General features: G+C 42.3%; 1 protein-coding gene across 1 annotated transcript; it reads left to right on the top strand.

Annotated features, from left to right (window-relative positions):
- Positions 1 to 4: 4 nt before the first annotated feature.
- On the top strand, positions 5 to 19,109 carry LOC311094459 (small ribosomal subunit protein mS39-like). The gene is made up of 25 exons (XM_084132431.1): positions 5 to 115; positions 417 to 612; positions 831 to 883; positions 984 to 1,014; positions 1,395 to 1,440; positions 1,561 to 1,629; positions 2,143 to 2,247; positions 2,336 to 2,459; positions 8,325 to 8,434; positions 9,960 to 10,042; positions 10,765 to 10,852; positions 11,377 to 11,437; positions 11,527 to 11,609; positions 12,691 to 12,835; positions 12,936 to 12,986; positions 13,097 to 13,186; positions 14,742 to 14,770; positions 14,856 to 14,962; positions 15,701 to 15,779; positions 15,857 to 15,947; positions 16,613 to 16,698; positions 17,157 to 17,305; positions 17,382 to 17,423; positions 18,713 to 18,871; positions 18,948 to 19,109. Exons 2-25 carry the CDS (start codon positions 494 to 496, stop codon positions 18,991 to 18,993), a joined length of 2,046 nt encoding a protein of 681 aa, XP_083988557.1. The 5' UTR covers positions 5 to 115; positions 417 to 493; the 3' UTR covers positions 18,994 to 19,109.
- Positions 19,110 to 21,412: the final 2,303 nt, after the last annotated feature.

Genomic DNA, 21,412 nt, shown 5'->3' with positions numbered 1-21,412 from the left:
ACATGTGGGAGCGCGTGCTGGACGCATGGACGAGACCAATTAACATGGAGGGGTAAATTAGATTGAAACGTGAACAAAAGCGACAGAAGCAGAGACGTTGACCTAAGGAACAGTGGTAAATATTAATTATTTGCTAGTAAAACATCTGCATGTTAATATTCTACGGGGATGTATGACGAATAGTTTTTATTATTATTATTGTTTGGTCAGATGGTATATCCCAGCCGTAGAAAACATATGATTGGTAGAATTGAAATTAGTTTGAAACTTTTAGAATATTTTGTTTAACTCTAAGCTGTTTATTTTAATTCAATGGTTATTAACATTATTACATTATTGACGTACATTATTTTCCACACCGCGATTTAAGTAGAATTTGAACGATCACGTCACATGATACCTGTTACTTTTCTCAGCGCTGATCAGGATGGACCAATGACAGCCTGAGATCTCTTCAGCGCTTCCTGGTGTTTTAAAGGAAGCGTTAAAGCGGATGGTTTTCGATCGCGCACTCGGTGTCATGGCGTCCTCCTGTTCGCGAGCTCTCAGGCATCATGCTTGTAAGAGTAGCAGAATATTGCGCATCCATCTGCAGAATTCATGGCCTAATAGGTAAGATGAATGTACAAGAACAGGCTTACTTGCGCCTTTTTATTAAATGACATTTGTCTCATTTCCATGCATTTAAAGAAATGACTGGTTGTCTCTAGGTCATTTCAAGGGGCTGTATATGTCAGCTCACGTCGGCATGATTAATAACTTTCCAAGTTTTACCAGAATATGAAATGTTTTTTAAGAATGAAATAGCTCATTATGGGGTTTGATTACAGGAGTTTTGCTCTGAATTCTGCTGCAGACCAACAACCTGCCGTTTCTTCACTAGGTTTGACAACTCATTTCTGTTCTTCAATAGGATAATTCATGTGCTTTGTTAAATTAAGCTGCATTATAATCAGAAATAAAAAATGTATTATATTTTTTAGAAGAAATAGTCATTCCAAAGAAGAAAACATGGTAAGTACTGTTCTGATCAACACATGAAAGATCACTAACTCATTAATTCACACAGTCAATTAATTTTATTAATTATTTAATTTACTTATTTTACCAGATGCACAATACAGTTTCTACTGGCATCCCTCAGGGCTCAATTTTAAGACCTTTACTTTTTACTCTTTAGTCTTTATTTATTCCTGCTTGCCTTGGCCAACTTTTATGAACTCTTGGTATTAAGTATCACTTTTATGCCGTTGACACACAGGTCTATATTCTTTTTTAATACACCAATTTAATATTGTTGAATTACTATTTTGTATTTTCTTGTATTTTTACCTTTGCGCTTTGAGAAGATCCTTTAAAGGTGTGATAGAAATAAAGTTTATTATTATTATCAGGAGTAAAGAGGCTGTCTTACAGGCACTGGCATCCACCGTGAACAGGGTATGTTAATCAGACAACTCCAACATCCATGTTATAAACCTATTTGTCATCTAATATCATGTAAACAAAGTTACTGTGTGTGTGTGTGTGTGTGTGTGTGTGTGTGTGTGTGTGGTCTAGGATCCTACAGCATCAGATTACAGATTCCAGGATGATCCATATCTCACTCCAAAAACATCATTAGACTTTGTGAGTAGCTCATAAATATTGAACTGGCTATCAAACCATTTGAGAAGTTCACAATCGGCATATAAATCAAAACTGGCTAACGTTACTGAATGAAATGTTGAACTTTGAGGTGTTGATGAACTCGATCTACTCCATCTGTGTTTTGATCCCATCTGGACGAAGATTTTGAGAAAAACACAATTTTCTCAGCTTTTTGCTCAAAATGTTGCTATTTATGAAACTTACCCACATTCAAGTGTTGATAAAAAAAAAATGCTTGAAGCTAGAATAAAATGTTTTAAAAAAAATTCTTTCTTTTCACACATTGCCTGTTCAGACATTAATACAACAAAATATTCTGTGGCCGATGAAATTTTTGTGAAAATGGTCAAAAACGCTGTTGGTGGCTGACAAATTTAGTTTTTTTTAACGCTGGCAGGGAAAGAGTTAATGTATATGCTGCATGTATAAGTTGTGAACATAGATGCACATTACATGAAAACCCACACTGACCTCTTTATTTCTCCCACACAGAAATTATTCTCCCTGTCCCAGGAGTCAGGCAGAAATGCTGCCAAATATTTCATCAACAAATACCCAAATTACTTCCAGAAAGACTACGCACACCCTCATATTCCTGTGAGTGTCCAGTGCTTGTGTCCAATGGTTTGCTTTGCTCATGCGTGTGTGTGAATGTTGTGAAGCATCTGCTGTGTTCTGTTGGAAGTGTCTGATGCCGGACACTCTGGAGGCTCAGATAGAGGAGGCGTCTGAAGCTGCGCTCGCAGAGAGAGTTCATCTGAGGAAGGTCAAAGCCGCTGTAGATCTGTATGACCAGCTGCTGCAGGCCGGTGAGTGTGTCTGAGTCTGTGTCGGTGTCTAAGTCTGTGTCTGTGACTGTCTCTGTGTCTGAGGCTGTGTCTGTGTCTGTGTCTGTGTCTGAGTCTGTGTCTGAGTCTGAGTCTGTGTCTGTGTCTGAGTCTGTGTCTGTGTCTGTGTCTGTGTCTGAGACTGTGTCTGAGACTGTGTCTGAGACTGTGTCTGAGACTGTGTCTGAGACTGTGTCTGAGACTGTGTCTGAGACTGTGTCTGAGACTGTGTCTGAGACTGTGTCTGAGACTGTGTCTGAGACTGAGACTGTGTGAGTCTGAGTCTGTGTCAGTCTGAGTCTGTGTCTGAGACTGTGTCTGAGACTGTGTCTGAGACTGTGTCTGAGACTGTGTCTGAGACTGTGTCTGAGACTGTGTCTGTGACTGTGTCTGTGTCTGTGTCTGTGTCTGTGTCTGAGACTGTGTCTGTGTCTGTGTCTGAGACTGTGTCTGAGACTGTGTCTGTGTCTGTGTCTGTGTCTGTGTCTGAGACTGTGTCTGTGTCTGTGTCTGAGTCTGTGTCTGAGACTGTGTCTGAGACTGAGACTGTGTCTGAGACTGAGACTGTGTGAGTCTGTGTCTGTGTCTGAGACTGTGTCTGAGACTGTGTCTGAGACTGTGTCTGAGACTGAGACTGTGTCTGAGACTGTGTCTGAGACTGTGTCTGAGACTGTGTCTGAGACTGAGACTGTGTCGACTGTGTCTGAGACTGTGAGTCTGTGTCTGAGACTGTGTCTGAGACTGAGACTGTGTGAGTCTGAGACTGTGTCTGAGACTGAGACTGTGTGAGTCTGAGACTGTGTCTGAGACTGTGTCTGAGACTGTGTCTGAGACTGTGTCTGAGACTGTGTCTGAGACTGTGTCTGAGACTGAGACTGTGAGTCTGAGACTGTGTGAGTCTGAGACTGTGTCTGAGACTGTGTCTGTGTCTGTGTCTGAGACTGTGTCTGAGACTGTGTCTGAGACTGTGTCTGAGAGTGAGTCTGAGTCTGTGCCTGAGTCTGTGCCTGAGTCTGTGTCTGTGTCTGTGTCTGTGTCTGTGTCTGTGTCTGTGTCTGAGACTGTGTCTGTGTCTGAGACTGTGTCTGAGACTGTGTCTGAGACTGTGTCTGAGACTGAGACTGTGTGAGACTGTGTCTGAGACTGTGTCTGAGACTGTGTCTGAGACTGTGTCTGAGACTGTGTCTGAGACTGTGTCTGAGACTGTGTCTGAGACTGTGTGAGTCTGAGACTGTGTCTGAGACTGTGTCTGAGACTGTGTCTGAGACTGTGTCTGAGACTGTGTCTGAGAGTGAGTCTGAGTCTGTGCCTGAGTCTGTGCCTGAGTCTGTGCCTGAGTCTGTGCCTGTGTCTGTGCCTGTGTCTGAGACTGTGTCTGAGTCTGAGACTGTGTCTGAGACTGTGTCTGAGACTGTGTCTGAGACTGTGTCTGAGACTGTGTCTGAGACTGTGTCTGAGACTGTGTCTGAGACTGTGTCTGAGACTGAGACTGTGTGAGTCTGTGTCTGTGTCTGAGACTGTGTCTGAGACTGTGTCTGAGACTGTGTCTGAGACTGTGTCTGAGACTGTGTCTGAGACTGTGTCTGAGTCTGTGTCTGAGACTGTGTCTGAGACTGTGTCTGAGACTGTGTCTGAGACTGAGACTGTGAGTCTGTGTCTGAGACTGTGTCTGAGACTGTGTCTGAGACTGTGTCTGAGACTGAGACTGTGTGAGTCTGAGACTGTGTCTGAGACTGTGTCTGAGACTGTGTCTGAGACTGTGTCTGAGACTGTGTCTGAGACTGAGACTGTGTGAGTCTGAGTCTGTGTCTGAGACTGTGTCTGAGACTGTGTCTGAGACTGTGTCTGAGACTGTGTCTGAGACTGTGTCTGAGACTGTGTCTGAGACTGTGTCTGAGACTGAGACTGTGTCTGAGACTGAGACTGTGTGAGTCTGAGACTGTGTCTGAGACTGTGTCTGAGACTGTGTCTGAGACTGTGTCTGAGACTGTGTCTGAGACTGTGTCTGAGACTGTGTCTGAGAGTGAGTCTGAGTCTGTGCCTGAGTCTGTGCCTGAGTCTGTGCCTGTGTCTGTGTCTGTGTCTGTGTCTGTGTCTGAGACTGTGTCTGAGACTGAGACTGTGTCTGAGACTGTGTCTGAGACTGTGTCTGAGACTGTGTCTGAGACTGTGTCTGAGACTGTGTCTGAGACTGTGTCTGAGACTGTGTCTGAGACTGTGTCTGAGACTGTGTCTGAGACTGAGACTGTGTGAGTCTGTGTCTGTGTCTGAGACTGTGTCTGAGACTGTGTCTGAGACTGTGTCTGAGACTGTGTCTGAGTCTGTGTCTGAGACTGTGTCTGAGACTGTGTCTGAGACTGTGTCTGAGACTGAGACTGTGAGTCTGTGTCTGAGACTGTGTCTGAGACTGTGTCTGAGACTGTGTCTGAGACTGTGTCTGAGACTGTGTCTGAGACTGTGTCTGAGACTGTGTCTGAGACTGAGACTGTGTGAGTCTGAGACTGTGTGAGTCTGAGACTGTGTCTGAGACTGTGTCTGAGACTGTGTCTGAGACTGTGTCTGAGACTGTGTCTGAGACTGTGTCTGAGACTGAGACTGTGTGAGTCTGAGTCTGTGTCTGAGACTGTGTCTGAGACTGTGTCTGAGACTGTGTCTGAGACTGTGTCTGAGACTGTGTCTGAGACTGTGTCTGAGACTGTGTCTGAGACTGTGTCTGAGACTGAGACTGTGTGAGTCTGAGACTGTGTCTGAGACTGTGTCTGAGACTGTGTCTGAGACTGTGTCTGAGACTGTGTCTGAGACTGTGTCTGAGACTGTGTCTGAGACTGAGACTGTGTGAGTCTGAGTCTGTGTCTGAGACTGTGTCTGAGACTGTGTCTGAGACTGTGTCTGAGACTGTGTCTGAGACTGTGTGAGTCTGAGTCTGAGTCTGAGTCTGTGTCTGAGTCTGTGTCTGAGACTGTGTCTGAGACTGTGTCTGAGACTGTGTCTGAGACTGTGTCTGAGACTGTGTCTGAGACTGTGCCTGAGTCTGTGTCTGTGTCTGTGTCTGTGTCTGTGTCTGAGACTGTGTCTGAGACTGAGACTGTGTCTGAGACTGTGTCTGAGACTGTGTCTGAGACTGTGTCTGAGACTGTGTCTGAGTCTGTGTCTGTGTCTGTGTCTGAGTCTGTGTCTGAGTCTGTGTCTGAGTCTGTGTCTGAGACTGTGTCTGAGACTGTGTCTGAGTGAGTCTGAGTCTGTGTCTGAGTCTGTGTCTGTGTCTGAGACTGTGTCTGAGACTGTGTCTGAGACTGTGTCTGAGACTGTGTCTGAGACTGTGTCTGAGACTGTGTCTGAGACTGTGTCTGAGACTGTGTCTGAGACTGTGTCTGAGACTGTGTCTGAGACTGTGTCTGAGACTGTGTCTGAGTCTGAGACTGTGTGAGTCTGAGTCTGTGTCTGTGTCTGTGTCTGTGTCTGTGTCTGTGTCTGAGACTGTGTCTGAGACTGTGTCTGAGACTGTGTCTGAGTCTGTGTCTGTGTCTGAGACTGTGTCTGAGACTGTGTCTGAGACTGTGTCTGAGACTGTCTGAGACTGAGACTGTGTGAGTCTGAGTCTGTGTCTGAGTCTGAGTCTGTGTCTGTGTCTGAGACTGTGTCTGAGACTGTGTCTGAGTCTGAGTCTGTGTCTGAGTCTGTGTCTGAGTCTGAGTCTGTGTCTGTGTCTGAGACTGTGTCTGAGACTGTGTCTGAGACTGTGTCTGAGACTGTGTCTGAGACTGTGACTGTGTGAGTCTGAGTCTGTGTCTGAGTCTGTGTCTGTGTCTGAGACTGTGTCTGAGACTGTGTCTGAGTCTGAGTCTGTGTCTGAGACTGTGTCTGAGACTGTGTCTGAGACTGTGTCTGAGACTGTGTCTGAGACTGTGTCTGAGACTGTGTCTGAGACTGTGTCTGAGACTGTGTCTGAGCCTGTGTGAGTCTGAGTCTGAGTCTGTGTCTGAGACTGTGTCTGAGACTGTGTCTGAGACTGTGTCTGAGACTGTGTCTGAGACTGTGTCTGAGACTGTGTCTGAGACTGTGTCTGAGACTGTGTCTGAGACTGTGTCTGAGACTGTGTGAGTCTGAGACTGTGTGAGTCTGAGTCTGTGTGAGTCTGAGTCTGTGTCTGAGTCTGTGTCTGAGACTGTGTCTGAGACTGTGTCTGAGACTGTGTCTGAGACTGTGTCTGAGACTGTGTCTGAGACTGTGTCTGAGACTGTGTCTGAGACTGTGTCTGAGTCTGTGTCTGAGTCTGTGTCTGAGTCTGAGACTGTGTGAGTCTGAGACTGTGTGAGTCTGAGTCTGTGTCTGTGTCTGAGACTGTGTCTGAGTCTGTGTCTGTGTCTGAGTCTGTGTCTGTGTCTGAGTCTGTGTCTGTGTCTGTGACTGTGTCTGAGACTGTGTCTGAGACTGTGTCTGAGACTGTGTCTGAGACTGTGTCTGAGACTGTGTCTGAGACTGTGTCTGAGACTGTGTCTGAGACTGTGTCTGAGACTGTGTCTGAGACTGTGTCTGAGACTGTGTGAGTCTGAGACTGTGTGAGTCTGTGTCTGTGTCTGTGTCTGAGACTGTGTCTGAGACTGTGTCTGAGACTGTGTCTGAGACTGTGTCTGAGACTGTGTGAGTCTGAGACTGTGTGAGTCTGTGTCTGTGTCTGTGTCTGAGTCTGTGTCTGAGTCTGTGTCTGTGTCTGAGACTGTGTCTGAGACTGTGTCTGAGACTGTGTCTGAGACTGTGTCTGAGTCTGAGTCTGTGTCTGTGTCTGAGACTGTGTCTGAGACTGTGTCTGAGACTGTGTCTGAGACTGTGTGTCTGAGACTGTGTCTGAGACTGTGTCTGAGACTGTGTCTGAGACTGTGTCTGAGACTGTGTCTGTGTCTGAGACTGTGTCTGAGTCTGAGTCTGAGTCTGAGACTGTGTCTGAGACTGTGTCTGAGACTGTGTCTGAGACTGTGTCTGAGTCTGTGTCTGAGTCTGAGTCTGAGTCTGAGTCTGTGTCTGTGTCTGAGACTGTGTCTGTGTCTGAGTCTGAGTCTGTGTCTGAGTCTGTGTCTGTGTCTGAGTCTGAGTCTGAGTCTGTGTCTGTGTCTGAGTCTGTGTCTGAGACTGTGTCTGAGACTGTGTCTGTGTCTGTGTCGGTGTCTGAGTCGGTGTCTGAGTCGGTGTCTGAGTCGGTGTCTGAGTCGGTGTCTGAGTCGGTGTCTGAGTCGGTGTCTGAGTCGGTGTCTGAGTCGGTGTCTGAGTCGGTGTCTGAGTCGGTGTCTGAGTCGGTGTCTGAGTCGGTGTCTGAGTCGGTGTCTGAGTCGGTGTCTGAGTCGGTGTCTGAGTCGGTGTCTGAGTCGGTGTCTGAGTCGGTGTCTGAGTCGGTGTCTGAGTCGGTGTCTGAGTCGGTGTCTGAGTCGGTGTCTGAGACTGTGTCGGTGTCTGAGACTGTGTCTGTGTCTGAGACTGTGTCTGTGTCTGAGACTGTGTCTGTGTCTGAGACTGTGTCTGTGTCTGAGACTGTGTCTGTGTCTGAGACTGTGTCTGTGTCTGTGTCTGAGACTGTGTCTGTGTCTGAGACTGTGTCTGTGTCTGAGACTGTGTCTGTGTCTGAGACTGTGTCTGAGACTGTGTCTGAGACTGTGTCTGAGACTGTGTCTGAGACTGTGTCTGAGACTGTGTCTGAGACTGTGTCTGAGACTGTGTCTGTGTCTGAGACTGCGTCTGAGACTGCGTCTGAGGCTGCGTCTGAGGCTGCGTCTGTCTGAGTGACTGTGTGTCTTGAGTCTGTGCGAGTGTGTGTGACTGACTGACTGACTGATGATGAGTGTGTGTTCTGTGCAGGTACATCTGTGTCTTTGGACGTGACGAATGAGCTGTTAGAGCTGATCTGCTTCTATGGAGACCGTGATCCCGCACAAGAGAACGTCCCCGAACAGAGGCCTGAAGAGACGGTAAGGCCTCTCACACCATAAAACACTGTTTAAGATGCTCTGTGTCTTTAGCAGCACTATTCCTGCACGCACGGTGTAGTGGAGGGGTCCTATTCTGCTGTTTTCACATCTTCATCTGTCTTTAGTGTAGGGCTGCACGATTATGACAAAAATCATAATTGTCGATTATTCCCTTGAAATTGTAATTGCGATTATAAATTACGATTAGCACAATTTACACTGAATGATGTTTTGAATAGCTTTATGCCATTGTTTGAAGCCACTGCATGCCATATTGTTATACCAAAATAAACCAGCTGAAAACACTCTTCCTGAAAAACCCTTCAGGTTTTTATATAGGAAATATATATATTTCAAGAAACCAAACCAAAGTAAATATATGCATGGTATTATAATGTTATATTAAAACAAAAAAATTCAAACAATGGGGGAAAAAACCCTTAAGATAAGCTGTAGAAAGAACAACAACAACACATCTTAAGCACACAGAATAATGTAAGTGAACATTTTTTTTGTAATTGCGCCTTTAAACGATTACATAATTGTGGCATCTGTAATTGTAATTGCGATTACAAATTGGATTAATTGTGCAGCCCTACTTTAGTGTGTAATGTTGCTGTTTGAGTTCTTCTCTATATCAGTGTCAGTGTTTCTGAACTCCTGAAACGCCTCCATTGTAGTTTTGAGTTTCTTCCGGGAACGAACACGTCAAAATATTCCTCATTTAACCCGAAGCCTAAAATTATACTTTTTTTCTCTTTCTTTTTGTCCAGAAAACTTTATTTTATTTCATTTCATTTTGATAATATTTTTTTTCAATTTTTTTAATTCAAATTTAAAAATAAATAAATAATAATTTAAGGCAAGCACATTCCTCACATTCTTTCAAATTCAAAATAACACAATTTCATGCATAAACCTTTTAACTCGGCTTAAAATATCTTACATTGGGAGTCTTTGTCGACCTCTTGTGGAAAATAAATAATATAACATGATATTTCATAACTGTATCCACTAGGTGGCCTTATAGCTCTATATGGAGCAAATGAGCTGTTCCTCTGGGTCCTTAAGTCAGTTTTCTTCAGTATGCATTCAGATACACATGTAGACATTATAAAATATTTTATTGGTTTAGCATTTTTAGTTTGAATTTTGAGCATTTTTAGGTTTTTCTATGTGTACTGAAGGATTCCTCGCATTCCATTCATTCCTCAGGGGCTCAAGTTAACCCGCGAGGGAAGGATTTGTTACTTTTTAATGTTTCAACCACAACTCTTCGAATCAATTAAACTTTTTTTGTGTGTATTAGTGGTTCAAGTGCGAAAAAAGTCTTAGGGTCTTGGACCCCTCTTTTACATAGTTTCAGCTCTAAAATCAGTTTGGACAAAATAAATAATAAAAAATAAATGTGACTATTGAACCGATGATAGTGCTGCTGAGTTTTATAAAACCAGTGAGACTTCTGAGACCTTGTGTAATGGTGATTATTCTCCACATGTCTATCAACTCCTCTTACCCATGGAAGCCCCAGGAGGACGTCCAGGATGAGCCGCAGACTAAAAAAGGAAGAGGACCCAGAGCCTCAGACTTACTGAAGGCCCCCTGGAAGTGAGTGATTACGTTTATCTGATAAAGCCTGGTGTATACACTACTGGTCTAAAGTGTGGAATTAAGATCTTTTTATATTTTTGAAGGAAGGCTCTTCTGCTCACCAAGGCTGCATTTATTTGATTGAAAATGCTGTTAAAACATTAATATTGTGAAATATTATTCCAATGTAAATCAGCTGTTTTCTATGTGAATATATAGTAAAGTGTAATTTATTCCTGTGATCAAAGCTGATGTTCAGCATCATTACTCCAGTCTTCAGTGTCACATGATCCTTCAGAAATCACTCTAATATGATGATTTGATGATCAAGAAACATTTATGATTATTATCAGTGTTGAAAACAGTTGAGCTGCTTCTTATTGTGGAAACCGTGATACACAACCATTAAAAAGATTGGGTAAATAATATTTTAATAAAAATTAAATTCATACTTTTATTCAGCAAGGATGCATCAAATTGATCAAAAGTGACAGTAAAGACATTTATAATATTACAAAAGATCATGTGACACTGAAGACTTGAGTAATAACGGTGAAATTAAAGTATAAAAATACTTCACAATATTAATTTTTGTACCTTTTTTTTCCCCACAAATTAATGCGATTCAATTTCAAACAAAGTAATCCATTTTGACCGGTAGTGTGTCTGCATAACAATACAAAGTCGAGATGATCCCCAGTCGTGTCATAAGAGGCCACTTTGTCTGTTTGTTCCCACAGAGAGAATAATAATGCTGAGCGAATCTTTGCGCATCTGTCAGAGCCGAACACGCGCTCATTCAGCGCTCTGATCCGAGGCATGGTGAAGGTAACGCGTGCGGGAACTTCTGCTCATGCATTTCTCTGAGGGATGCACCATATATCCGCCGCCATATCGCTATCGGCCCATATATGTTCATTTTCCATGTTATCGGCCCGATAAGAAAATTTGGCTGATATATTAAAGCCGATAAATAATGTATTACTCCCTTCAGCTGAGACACTTCAGATACACACTGTTCAACATGATGGGTTTGAATTGCTTGAAATATGATTTGGAATCACTTCAAAAAAGGAAAATACAGTTCATGTATAAGCTACATAAAATTATAATGAGATCATTATAATTGTGTGTTTGGGTCGTGGCTTTTAATGGTGGCTTTTGTTTTTGTAATCAGGCACTGAAAAATTATATAAAAATTTGGATTTAGATTCATCGGCCAATATATCGGTTATCGGCTTTCAAATATAAAGAATTATCGGTTATCGGCCCAAATTTTCATATCGGTGCCTCCCTAGTTTCTCCACTAGTTTGATGGCAGAAGATGACTGTATGTGTGCTTGATTTGACAGTACGGCGCATACTCGAAAGCGTTCAGCACCTACACGGACCTGCTGAACCACCGGCTCACGGGTGAGGGCCTGCTGTACGCTTCAGATGCTTGCTCAGTGACTAGGATTTAGTGTTTTAAAGAAGATTGCGTTTCTGTTCTGTTCCTGTAGCTGATGTGCACATCTTCAACGCCCTGATCGCAGCGGCCCCAGAAGTACAGGAGAAATACAATGAGAAATGGGAGCTGATAGTGGTACGTGACTTGAGATTTTGCTGCAAAGCCACTTTCTTTTTTTTTTTATTTTATGTTTATTTTGATCCTTCATATGAGTACACAAAGTGTCACAAAGTGTCTTTACAAATACAAATATGTACAATTACCTAATGTGTTTTAAATATAAGTTGAACTCCAGATTTGTTAAAATTTTTTCAAAGTATACATTTTACAAAAAAAAGAAAAAGTTAAATAAAACAAACAAAATTAATAAGGGGGAAAAAAAAGAATAAAATAAAAACGGTAACATCTAGGGAGAGAACATGTGTCTTAGTTAAATTCTATCCTTTACAACCTCAAATGACTGATTATTATAATCTCAAATGATTTATGAGAATTATTATTACACACACACATGCAACATACATTATTAACATATACATTATATATTAATCTTCATCTATTTATGTATAGCAGCAAAATCTGACCTTCCTTCTAAAACATATTCAACCCATTTCCTCAATTTTTCCAGAAAAACATTATCAATCTCTTTAAATTAACAAAAAAAGTGAACTTTTCCATCATATAACTCTCTATGGTCACATCTACCCAGTCATCTAATGTTGGTCTCTCTTGTTTTAACCATTTGTGTGTGTTTCATACTGAATACCGGTGTTTATTTTTGCTACAGAGTTTTTATATGAATGTATCTGAAGGGAACTGACGGTCTTTAGAAAAGTTTCGATGTTATTTTAATTTAATCTTTCCATATAAAGCCGCTCCTACAGCGCCTCCTGCTGGACCTCTTTTAAACAGCCTTGCAAACCTGTATTAATACCAGTGTGATTTCTTCTACAATATTCACTCATGGCAGTAAAATAGGGCATTCTAAGCCAATCTACTGCAGTACCTCCTCTCTCACTCAGTAGAAAATGTGTTTAACACCCAGTCATGTGTGAAAAATAATAAATACCGTCATATACCGTGAAGCCGATATAATTGTGAAAAATACTGTGATGTAAATTTTTGGTCACACCGCCCAGCACTAGCCCATCAGCAAAGCCAGCTTGTGCATCAGTGTGTGTGTGTGTGTGTGTGTGTGTGTGTGTGTGTTTTGCAGGATCTTCTGAAGCAGATGGCGGAGCAGAAGGTCAGGCCGAACCTCCTGACGTTCAACGCTGTCCTGAAGGCTTTGAGACGCTGTGGCGCTTTGGGGAAATCTCAGGCCTTTCCTGTGATCAGCGAGATGAAGGCTCTCAACATCGGTCCGATGAGTGATACTCGTTTATTCCTGCTTTACAGAAATGAAGTGGTGTATGCTTATTTATTTTGGTGTGTAATTGATTCTCTTTCTTCTGATTTCAGCCCCCAGTCTGGCCTCTTACGGTCACGTGCTCAGCATATTTTATAAAATAGGTCATTTGATGTCTTACAATAACAATTCTCTCAATTCTCTATATAAAAATATGCATACATGTACATAGGAACACATGATCATGCATTTCCCATCATGCTTTGCTCTGCAGGTGCCCCAGTTCATGGCCAAAAAGACATTCTACAGGAAGTGATGTATGAGGTGTCGGGGAAGAGCTTCAGCCCTCAGGACCCTGATGATGGTATCTGCTCATTATCACAGTGGGGTTTGCTGAGCAGGGCCTGTCCTAATACACACACTGGTGCTCTTTGCGCTTGAACACTTGTCTATTTACATAATGTATTTCCTGTATTTGGTCCCACATAAATGCAAGTAAAGGTTTTACAGAGCCTTATTTACACATTTTTATTTTCAATACGTCACACTTTAAAATAAACTTCTAAATGTCTGTTCAGGAACAGATGATAAAATGTAATTGTGGTGCTTCTCATTAAGTGATTAAGAAGAAGTTGCAAAAGTTTTACAAAATACAGTAGCAGAGCAGACCAATCACAACAGACTGGGCCATCTGACCAATCAGAGCAGAGTAGACCACTCACAACAGACTGGGCCATCTGACCAATCAGAGCAGAGTAGACCATTCACAACAGACTGGGCCATCTGACCAATCAGAGCAGAGCAGAGCAGACCAATCACAACAGACTGGACCATCTGACCAATCAGAGCAGAGTAGACCAATCACAACAGACTGGGTCATCTGACCAATCAGAGCAGAGCAGACCAATCACAACAGACTGGACCATCTGACCAATCAGAGCAGAGTAGACCAATCACAACAGACTGGGTCATCTGACCAATCAGAGCAGAGCAGACCAATCACAACAGACTGGGCCATCTGACCAATCAGAGCAGAGTAGACCAATCACAACAGACTGGACCATCTGACCGATCAGAGCAGAGCAGACCAATCACAACAGACTGGGTCATCTGACCAATCAGAGCAGAGTAGACCAATCACAACAGACTGGACCATCTGACCGATCAGAGCAGAGTAGACCACTCACAACAGACTGGGCCATCTGACCAATCAGAGCAGAGTAGACCATTCACAACAGACTGGGCCATCTGACCAATCAGAGCAGAGTAGACCAATCACAACAAACTGGGCCATCTGACCAATCAGAGCAGAGTAGACCAATCACAACACACTGGGCCATCTGACCAATCAGAGCAGAGTAGACCAATCACAACAGACTGGGCCATCTGACCAATCAGAGCAGAGTAGACCAATCACAACAGACTGACCAATCAGAGCAGAGTAGACCAATCACAACAGACTGGGCCATCTGACCAATCAGAGCAGAGTAGACCAATCACAACAGACTGACCAATCAGAGCAGAGTAGACCAATCACAACAGACTGGGCCATCTGACCAATCAGAGCAGAGTAGACCAATCACAACAGACTGGGCCATCTGACCAATCAGAGCAGAGTAGACTCTCAGAAAGGCGGGGTTTAGAGAGACCGAATCCTTTATCAAACTGTTTCAGACTGTGAGAATAGAGCTGATGCTGCAGTGGATGTGATGAGAAGATTGAAGTGTTCAGTGTACTGTGCTTTGGTTTATCAGACATGTGATTAGTCTTGCACACTTACTTCCTGTCACACGAATGCGCTTTCACTTGGCCAACACCGCAAGTGTGTGTGTGAGGACTGACCCTAAGCACTAACGTCTGCATGTACTGAAGCTCCTGCAGAACTCCTGAATCACAGCTGTAATGCTTCTGTTTTCCAGCACAGTTCTTCATCACTGCCATGAGAATCGTAAGTGCACTGAAACATGACGGGGCTTTATGGGAAACGCCACATGATTATGAAGCGTGACCCTGTGTGTCATCTCTGTCTACAGTGTCTGGACACCAAGGACATTGAGCAGGCGTACAGGGTCCACGAGCTGCTGGGAGTCGGAGAGAACTGGAGACTTATGGGAAATGATTCAAGGCAGAACATCTACTAGTGAGTATATTCCAGCAAACTCGTTCATTCAGAGCTTTCCCTGTCAGTTCCTCCATCAAAACCTCGTCTTCATCTGCGTTAAACTCAGTCCACCTTAATTCTGTGCGAGTTATGACTTCTGCTACGCTGTAAACAATCAGTGAGAGGCTCGCTCTGTGGACGCAATAAGAGAAAAAATTTTAAACTGGGTACAATGATGACATTATTCCACTCGCCCTTCAACCATTGAGCATTAAAAGCACATTTAAAAGTGTAAAGCATCAACAAGGGACTTCAGCAGATCATGAAGAACCCCAGAGCAATGTTCATTAATGTTCATTAACTTCAGCATTACGTGATAATATTTCAAAGTGTTTTGATAGATAGTAAATAGTGAAAACAATCCGGGAAAGAGACGTGAGAATTTGAGGAGAAAAAAACGAATTTTTTCTGTGTATTCCAGTGAATTATTGATGGGATATAGCGTACATTAAATCGGGAGAACAGACCACAGATGTGCAGGATATGTTGTCATTTTTTTGTATTTATTTTCTTGATGTCTGAAAATAAATCATGAAGGAAAACTGACTTTATTTGTAGGGCAACCTTATGATTTGAAATGATTTGTGTCAGTCTTTTTGAATGGAAGTTCCCCAAACCGGAAGTGCCGCCCATAATTCAAGCGCGGTCAGCTGGTCAGGAACAAGGTCTGACCTGCTGGTGTGTGTGTGTGTGTGTGTGTGTGTGTGTGTGTTCCAGCGCGCGCTTCTTCAGTCTGCTGTGTCTGATGGAGCAGGTGGACGTGGTGATGAAGTGGTACAGAGATCTGATTCCCTCAGTGAGTAACACACACTCATGCACTGCTTCATGTGAGCACACACAGGATGTGACATCATTGATGTGATCTGGTTGCAGGTGTACTACCCCAGCTCTAACGTCATGACGGATCTACTCCGAGCGCTGGACACCGAGAGCAGATTAGAGCTCATCCCGCAGATATGGAAAGGTGATTGATTGACAGATTTATGTATCATGGGCCGAGCACTGAAGTGATGTCTCCTGTAATGCTGCTGCTTCTCCTCTTGAGCCTATGGCATCCCATAGATCCGCTTGTGGGAAAGCTGTGAGATTTGGCACACAGATAGAGGACCGTCTGAACATTAGCCACAGCCAATTTGGAGTCTCTAGCTCAATCTCTCTAGCGCCACCACCTGTCCAAATGTGCACTCATTTATGCTAATAACCATCATTTCCCAAATTTTCCTGCCATTTGGGAATTTCTGAAAAACCTACTTTTCCACGTTTTCGATTTGTATGAAAATTGAACCAGATCATCTTCAGACCATTGTGACAAAAAGTTATGGAATTCAAGTTTATTCGTCAAACTGTTCTTGAATATCACATGAACGACTGTGATGAAGAGCACACCAAAGTGAACACGAGGCTTTATCTCCACAACGCTTTAGTGTGTTCTGACCAAACATGGTGTGTGTTATGACAACCATGACTTGAGAATACCTGCTAAATTTTGGCACAGTGCCACCTAGTGGTCAGGAGAAATGAAAAATTAACTTCTGAATAGTTTGGCCAAAAATCATCATAAATCAACAGTTGACAGACAGTGGTCGGAGGAGAACACCTGAAAAACGCTAATAATGTGTTGTTGCACAGATATCAAAACGTTGGGCCACGGGAACAGACAGAAGCTGGTGGAGGATCTGCTGGCACTGATGGCCAGAGAAACACACAGTCAGCAGGTACAACCGCATCACTAATTCAGTTCAATTCACATTTATTTCTATAGTGCTTTCCACAATATGCATCATTTCAAAGCAGCTTTACAGAAAATACACGAGTCCACATTACAAATTAGAGTGATCTGTTATCAGTCTTCGTTATGCATTTCAGAAACGTACATATACAAATCACAGTTAGTTAAAAATGTTTTAAAGAATTCAATAATGTATGCAAGAAAATGCATTTAAACGATGTAATAATTTAAGGCAATGTAATAATGAATACATGTTTGGTAACAAATGATTATGAGAGAAAATTGTAGCATTGGTGTCAGATGATCTGCATTGGTTGATATAAGTCTTACTTCTGCTTTTGTTGTTAAAATTCCATGCATTGTCATTGGAAGACAGTCAGTGTCATTCTGAAAGTGTGTGTGTGTGTGTGTGTGTGTGTGTCTGTGTGTATGTGTGTGTTTCAGGTGCAGGACTCATTGGCCGACTGTGCGCTGGACATTAAGAGCATGTACAGCACCGGTGACCGAGGGAAGGTCCTGATGAGCTGGACGGCCGGCTCTCTCAGTAACGTCATCTCTGTTCTGCTCGCGGCTCACAGGACATCGGCCGCCTGGTAACGTCTCCTATGGGATTCTGTGATGTGTTTTAAACGCCCCTCAGATCTGTTAATTTCACTTCTCTTCATGCAGGGAGACACTGAAACTTTTCAAAACCCACAATAGAGTTCCCAGGTAAGAGCCCGCTCATTTTTCCAGTCATTTCTGATTTTACTTCACAAGCATCAAGATTTTTCCATGTTTCCACTGTCGGGCAGCGAGTGTTTGAAATAACTTCTGATTGTGATCCGATGTGGATTCTGATCACTGTATAAAGCAGAAATATTTACATGTGATGCAAAAGACTATATGCATGCTAAATTACCATCGGAAACATAGTAAATACGACCGCTTGAAGAAATCAGACAAATCATAAAGGCTATCCAATCTTGTATTTATTTTATCTGTCAGTACGTCTCGTCTCTTTATACCAGACTGTCTGATAACAGGGTTCCCACAGGTCTTTGAAATCCTTGAAAGTTTGTGAATCTGAAAAAAAAAAAAAAAATTGCAAGGCCCTGGATAGTTTTTGAAAATAAACACACACAGATGCAGGTCCTTGAAAGTGCTTACATTTATTTTGTGCAAGAAGTTTTCTGGGAAAAATTCCATATTATTCCCGTGGCCTATGCGCACTAGCTTGCTTGATTTACATTAGTTACGCACATTTACACGTTAGCTTAAGTGTTTCCCGCGTGAAGTATTTTGTGCTGTACGTTGTCATGACGTTCCCGCGTGCACGAACTACTACGATGGAACCTCGGCGTTTGTTGCTGGACACAACAAATGTGTTTCTACATTAAGTCCTTGAATTTGAGGGTATGGGACCTGGATAGTCCTTGAATATGAAGCTAGCCGAGGTGTGGGAACCCTGTGATGTCCATATTTAGCTCTGCATGTGTCATAAAATAAAGCAACTCTGGTGTTTCAGGAGCTTCCTCTGTTTCTCTTATTGAAATATTGGGACTGGAGAGAGTGCTTAAGCTCCTCAGGTCATATTATTGGTGGAAAATTTGTAGAAATTATGTGCAATCTTGACACAAGTTAATTCATTATGATCAAAGTATCACTTATTTTAAATCTTTAAGTAAGCAACACAAATGCCAGCAAACGGTTGGTTTTATCATGTTTGTTTTGCGATCTCGCTGTTTCCAGTGAATTCTTTCTGATAGTTTTCTGATAAAACTTCCATTTGTTGGTGAATGATGGGTGTGTGTGACGTTGTTCCAGAGAGGCGTGTTACGGGTGTGTTTTAGTGAAGCCCTGCTTGCACTGGTCCAGGTCCGAGGCTCGCTCTGGACTAGAAAAATGTATATTGACTAGAAGTTAACGTTACAATGTTTGCCCCATGCACTCTTAATGAAATGTTTAATTTCTTGTCTTGATGTGTTCAGACTAACGTGTGTTGTGTGTGTGTGTGTCAGTGCGGATCTGCTGAACCGGTTCCTGACGTGTGTGAAGGAGAGCGGTGATGTGGATCAGGCCGTGGAGCTGGTGAAGATCTCCGCTGGCTTCTGTCTGCCCGACACACACACACTCATCCAGAGGATCCAGCAGGAGTTCGAGCTCTCAGAGCAGCACAAGTATGTCTCGCCTACATCGACGTTTTAGATGAATTAGAAGATTCAAGAATGTGATTGTAATCTGGTCCTCTTGCAGGAGCATCTTGTCTGATCTGGAGATTCAGACCTTTAACAGCGATTAAATCTCGGGGCGGTGTGGATGATCACAGCGGCTGAGTATCTGTTGAAATGTTTGGCACATGCAAAATTATAACTTGAGATAACACAATAAAAAAAAATCAATAGTTTAAAATCTTTAGCTCTTTTCCTCTCTGGGCTTTTGAGTCTGGATTCTGGCTCTGAATGTATGACCTTGTGTTTTTGTCCAAACTAATCTCCAATAGTACTGATCAAACACAGGATTGCAGTTCATTGGATTTATGAAATTTCATGTATAATCAACTTTATTGAAATGTTACGTTGTCCTGCTATTTTAATGTTGGTGCCAATGGGTGTGATGGAATAGGGGTAATAAGAGCATTACTCTAGTTGTGTAACTTTCATACGGTTTGCAGGTGAAACCTCACAGTTACAATAACTTAGGACATTAAAGAGACCTTTCTACTGACTCTGGAAAACACCTGGAAGAAGACGCCCAGGGTTCCTGATCTCCTGCTGAACATGCTGTAGTCCTGCATCAGAACTGCAGATGTGGACAGAGAAATAAACTGCAGCGTCCGTAACGTAAGACGCCCGAGAACGAAGGACAGCTGATTGTCCTCGCAGTGCCAAACCACATGTGACCATGTTTCACAAGTTCTTGTCACTATATCACTTCTGTCATATAACAGTCTTGAGTCTCAGACCTTCTCAATGATATGCGTTTTGTCAAGATTAGAAAAATATTTGATTATAAAATACTGCAGTAAATTGTGTAATGTGAAACATGACACCGCCCACTAGGGGGAGGAGTTTTTACTTTTTAAGGTTTACTTTTTACTAAGGTTTTACTTTTTAAACTTTTTTTATGCTAAAACACATTTCTTGAAACCATCACCCACTTTCTCAAAACCTTAAACACAAAACCAAATCTTCAAGCCACATTCAGAGAACCTCTGACTCTTCTGGCAAAATCAAACAATGCTTTCAGATCATACACACACGAGTCAATATTTAAAACACTACAGATCATTCATTAGACACTACATCAAAAAATGGAGAACACAGAATCTAAAGCATGCAGTTACAGAAAAAAAGTATATATTGTAAGAAAGTAAACTAAATTTGCTATTGCGTAAAAAAGTATAGTAATGACAACTTACAGTAGTAAGGTGAATAAATTGTATGAAAGTACTGCAAGTATTGTACTGAATATCACTGAATGTCTGTATATTCAGCCCTTGCATACAGTAATGCAAAAAGCCAAAGGCAAAAAGGTTTAAAAAAAAACCCCAACTCTAAATCAAAAGAGTTCAAAATCAATGTCAGTGAGATTAATTCTGCCTCAGCATCATCTCAAAATGTTTTAGTGAGTGAGAATGTGTTCAGAGTTTTGCAAAAAGAGTGCATGAGATTTGCAAACCTGAACTTGCTTACAGAAAGAGTGATTTACTCAACAAATTGGTTTAGGCTGTTGAGAATGGGGTTTAGTGTTTTAGCAACTCAGAAAAACTGTACAATACAATACAATACAAGTGAACATCCCTGCCCTACTCACTCCAAGGGGAGAACATGGCCATAAATGATTGATTTAGTTATTTAAAAGATTTCTTAAAGAGTCATCTAAATGTAAATGTAAGAAACTAACAGAATATTGTCCAGTGTGTCATTTTGTAATACTCTATCAGCACCAAACAGAATTCCTTAAATACTGATTGTTTTCAAAAGGTTTTCCTGAACACTCTCACTATCTTCAATTGTTCGGACAAACACCTGCTATACACACTTGCAGAAATATACATTTGACTATTGCATCATGAAGTCCCTGCATGACTAGAACTAATGGATGGCAATGAATATGTCCTTTAGCAAAACTCCTGATGAGCACTGACGCTTTTTTGATAAAGGCATTAGGCAGACATCAAGTACAGTTTATGAAGCTGAAAAGAGAAAACACAATGCTTTAACAATATGGAAAAAGATAAATAATTATTTTAATATTGGTTCTGCATATATCAAAGAGATCCTGAGGAGGAGTGGACTTCACATGAAGACTTTCAGAAACTGTGACAGAGCAAAGGGTGCACCTCGCTGGACGCATGCCCAAACAAATATTTAATATATTCATATGAATTAGCTTAAAAAAAATAACATGATTTACATCCAAACTAGACTGTTATCAGAAGTGTAACTGATCTGATTATGACAAAATAATCGAGTATCTGATGTCATGTGACAAGTCAGATTAGCTCTTCCACTCTTGCAAACAGAGGAAGGTTAATATGAGGTGTGGAGAGACATCATCACAGACAGGGTCAAATATCACAGTGTGTTCAATAAGAGATTTCTTCAGCGCGATTTCCTACTGATAAAATTCGCGTCTGTTGTTTACGCCACAGGTTTCCCATTGAAAGCAATGGAGTTCCCAATTCGCCCACAGAGAGACGCAGAGGGCGCTTGACC

Source organism: Abramis brama (assembly GCF_963993115.1).
Source record: "Abramis brama genome assembly, chromosome: 13".
NCBI classification, from domain to species: domain Eukaryota; kingdom Metazoa; phylum Chordata; class Actinopteri; order Cypriniformes; family Leuciscidae; genus Abramis; species Abramis brama.
This window is presented reverse-complemented; position numbering and strand designations above follow the sequence as displayed.

Bases quoted from the DNA above. Each gene is read 5' to 3' on its own strand.
- LOC311094459 (XM_084132431.1), top strand. From the start codon at position 494: ATGGTTTTCGATCGCGCACTCGGTGTCATGGCGTCCTCCTGTTCGCGA. The intron at 12,836-12,935 runs GTCCGATGAGTG...TTCTGATTTCAG, and splicing joins GATGAAGGCTCTCAACATCG to CCCCCAGTCTGGCCTCTTAC. The intron at 17,424-18,712 runs GTAAGAGCCCGC...TGTGTGTGTCAG, and splicing joins ACCCACAATAGAGTTCCCAG to TGCGGATCTGCTGAACCGGT.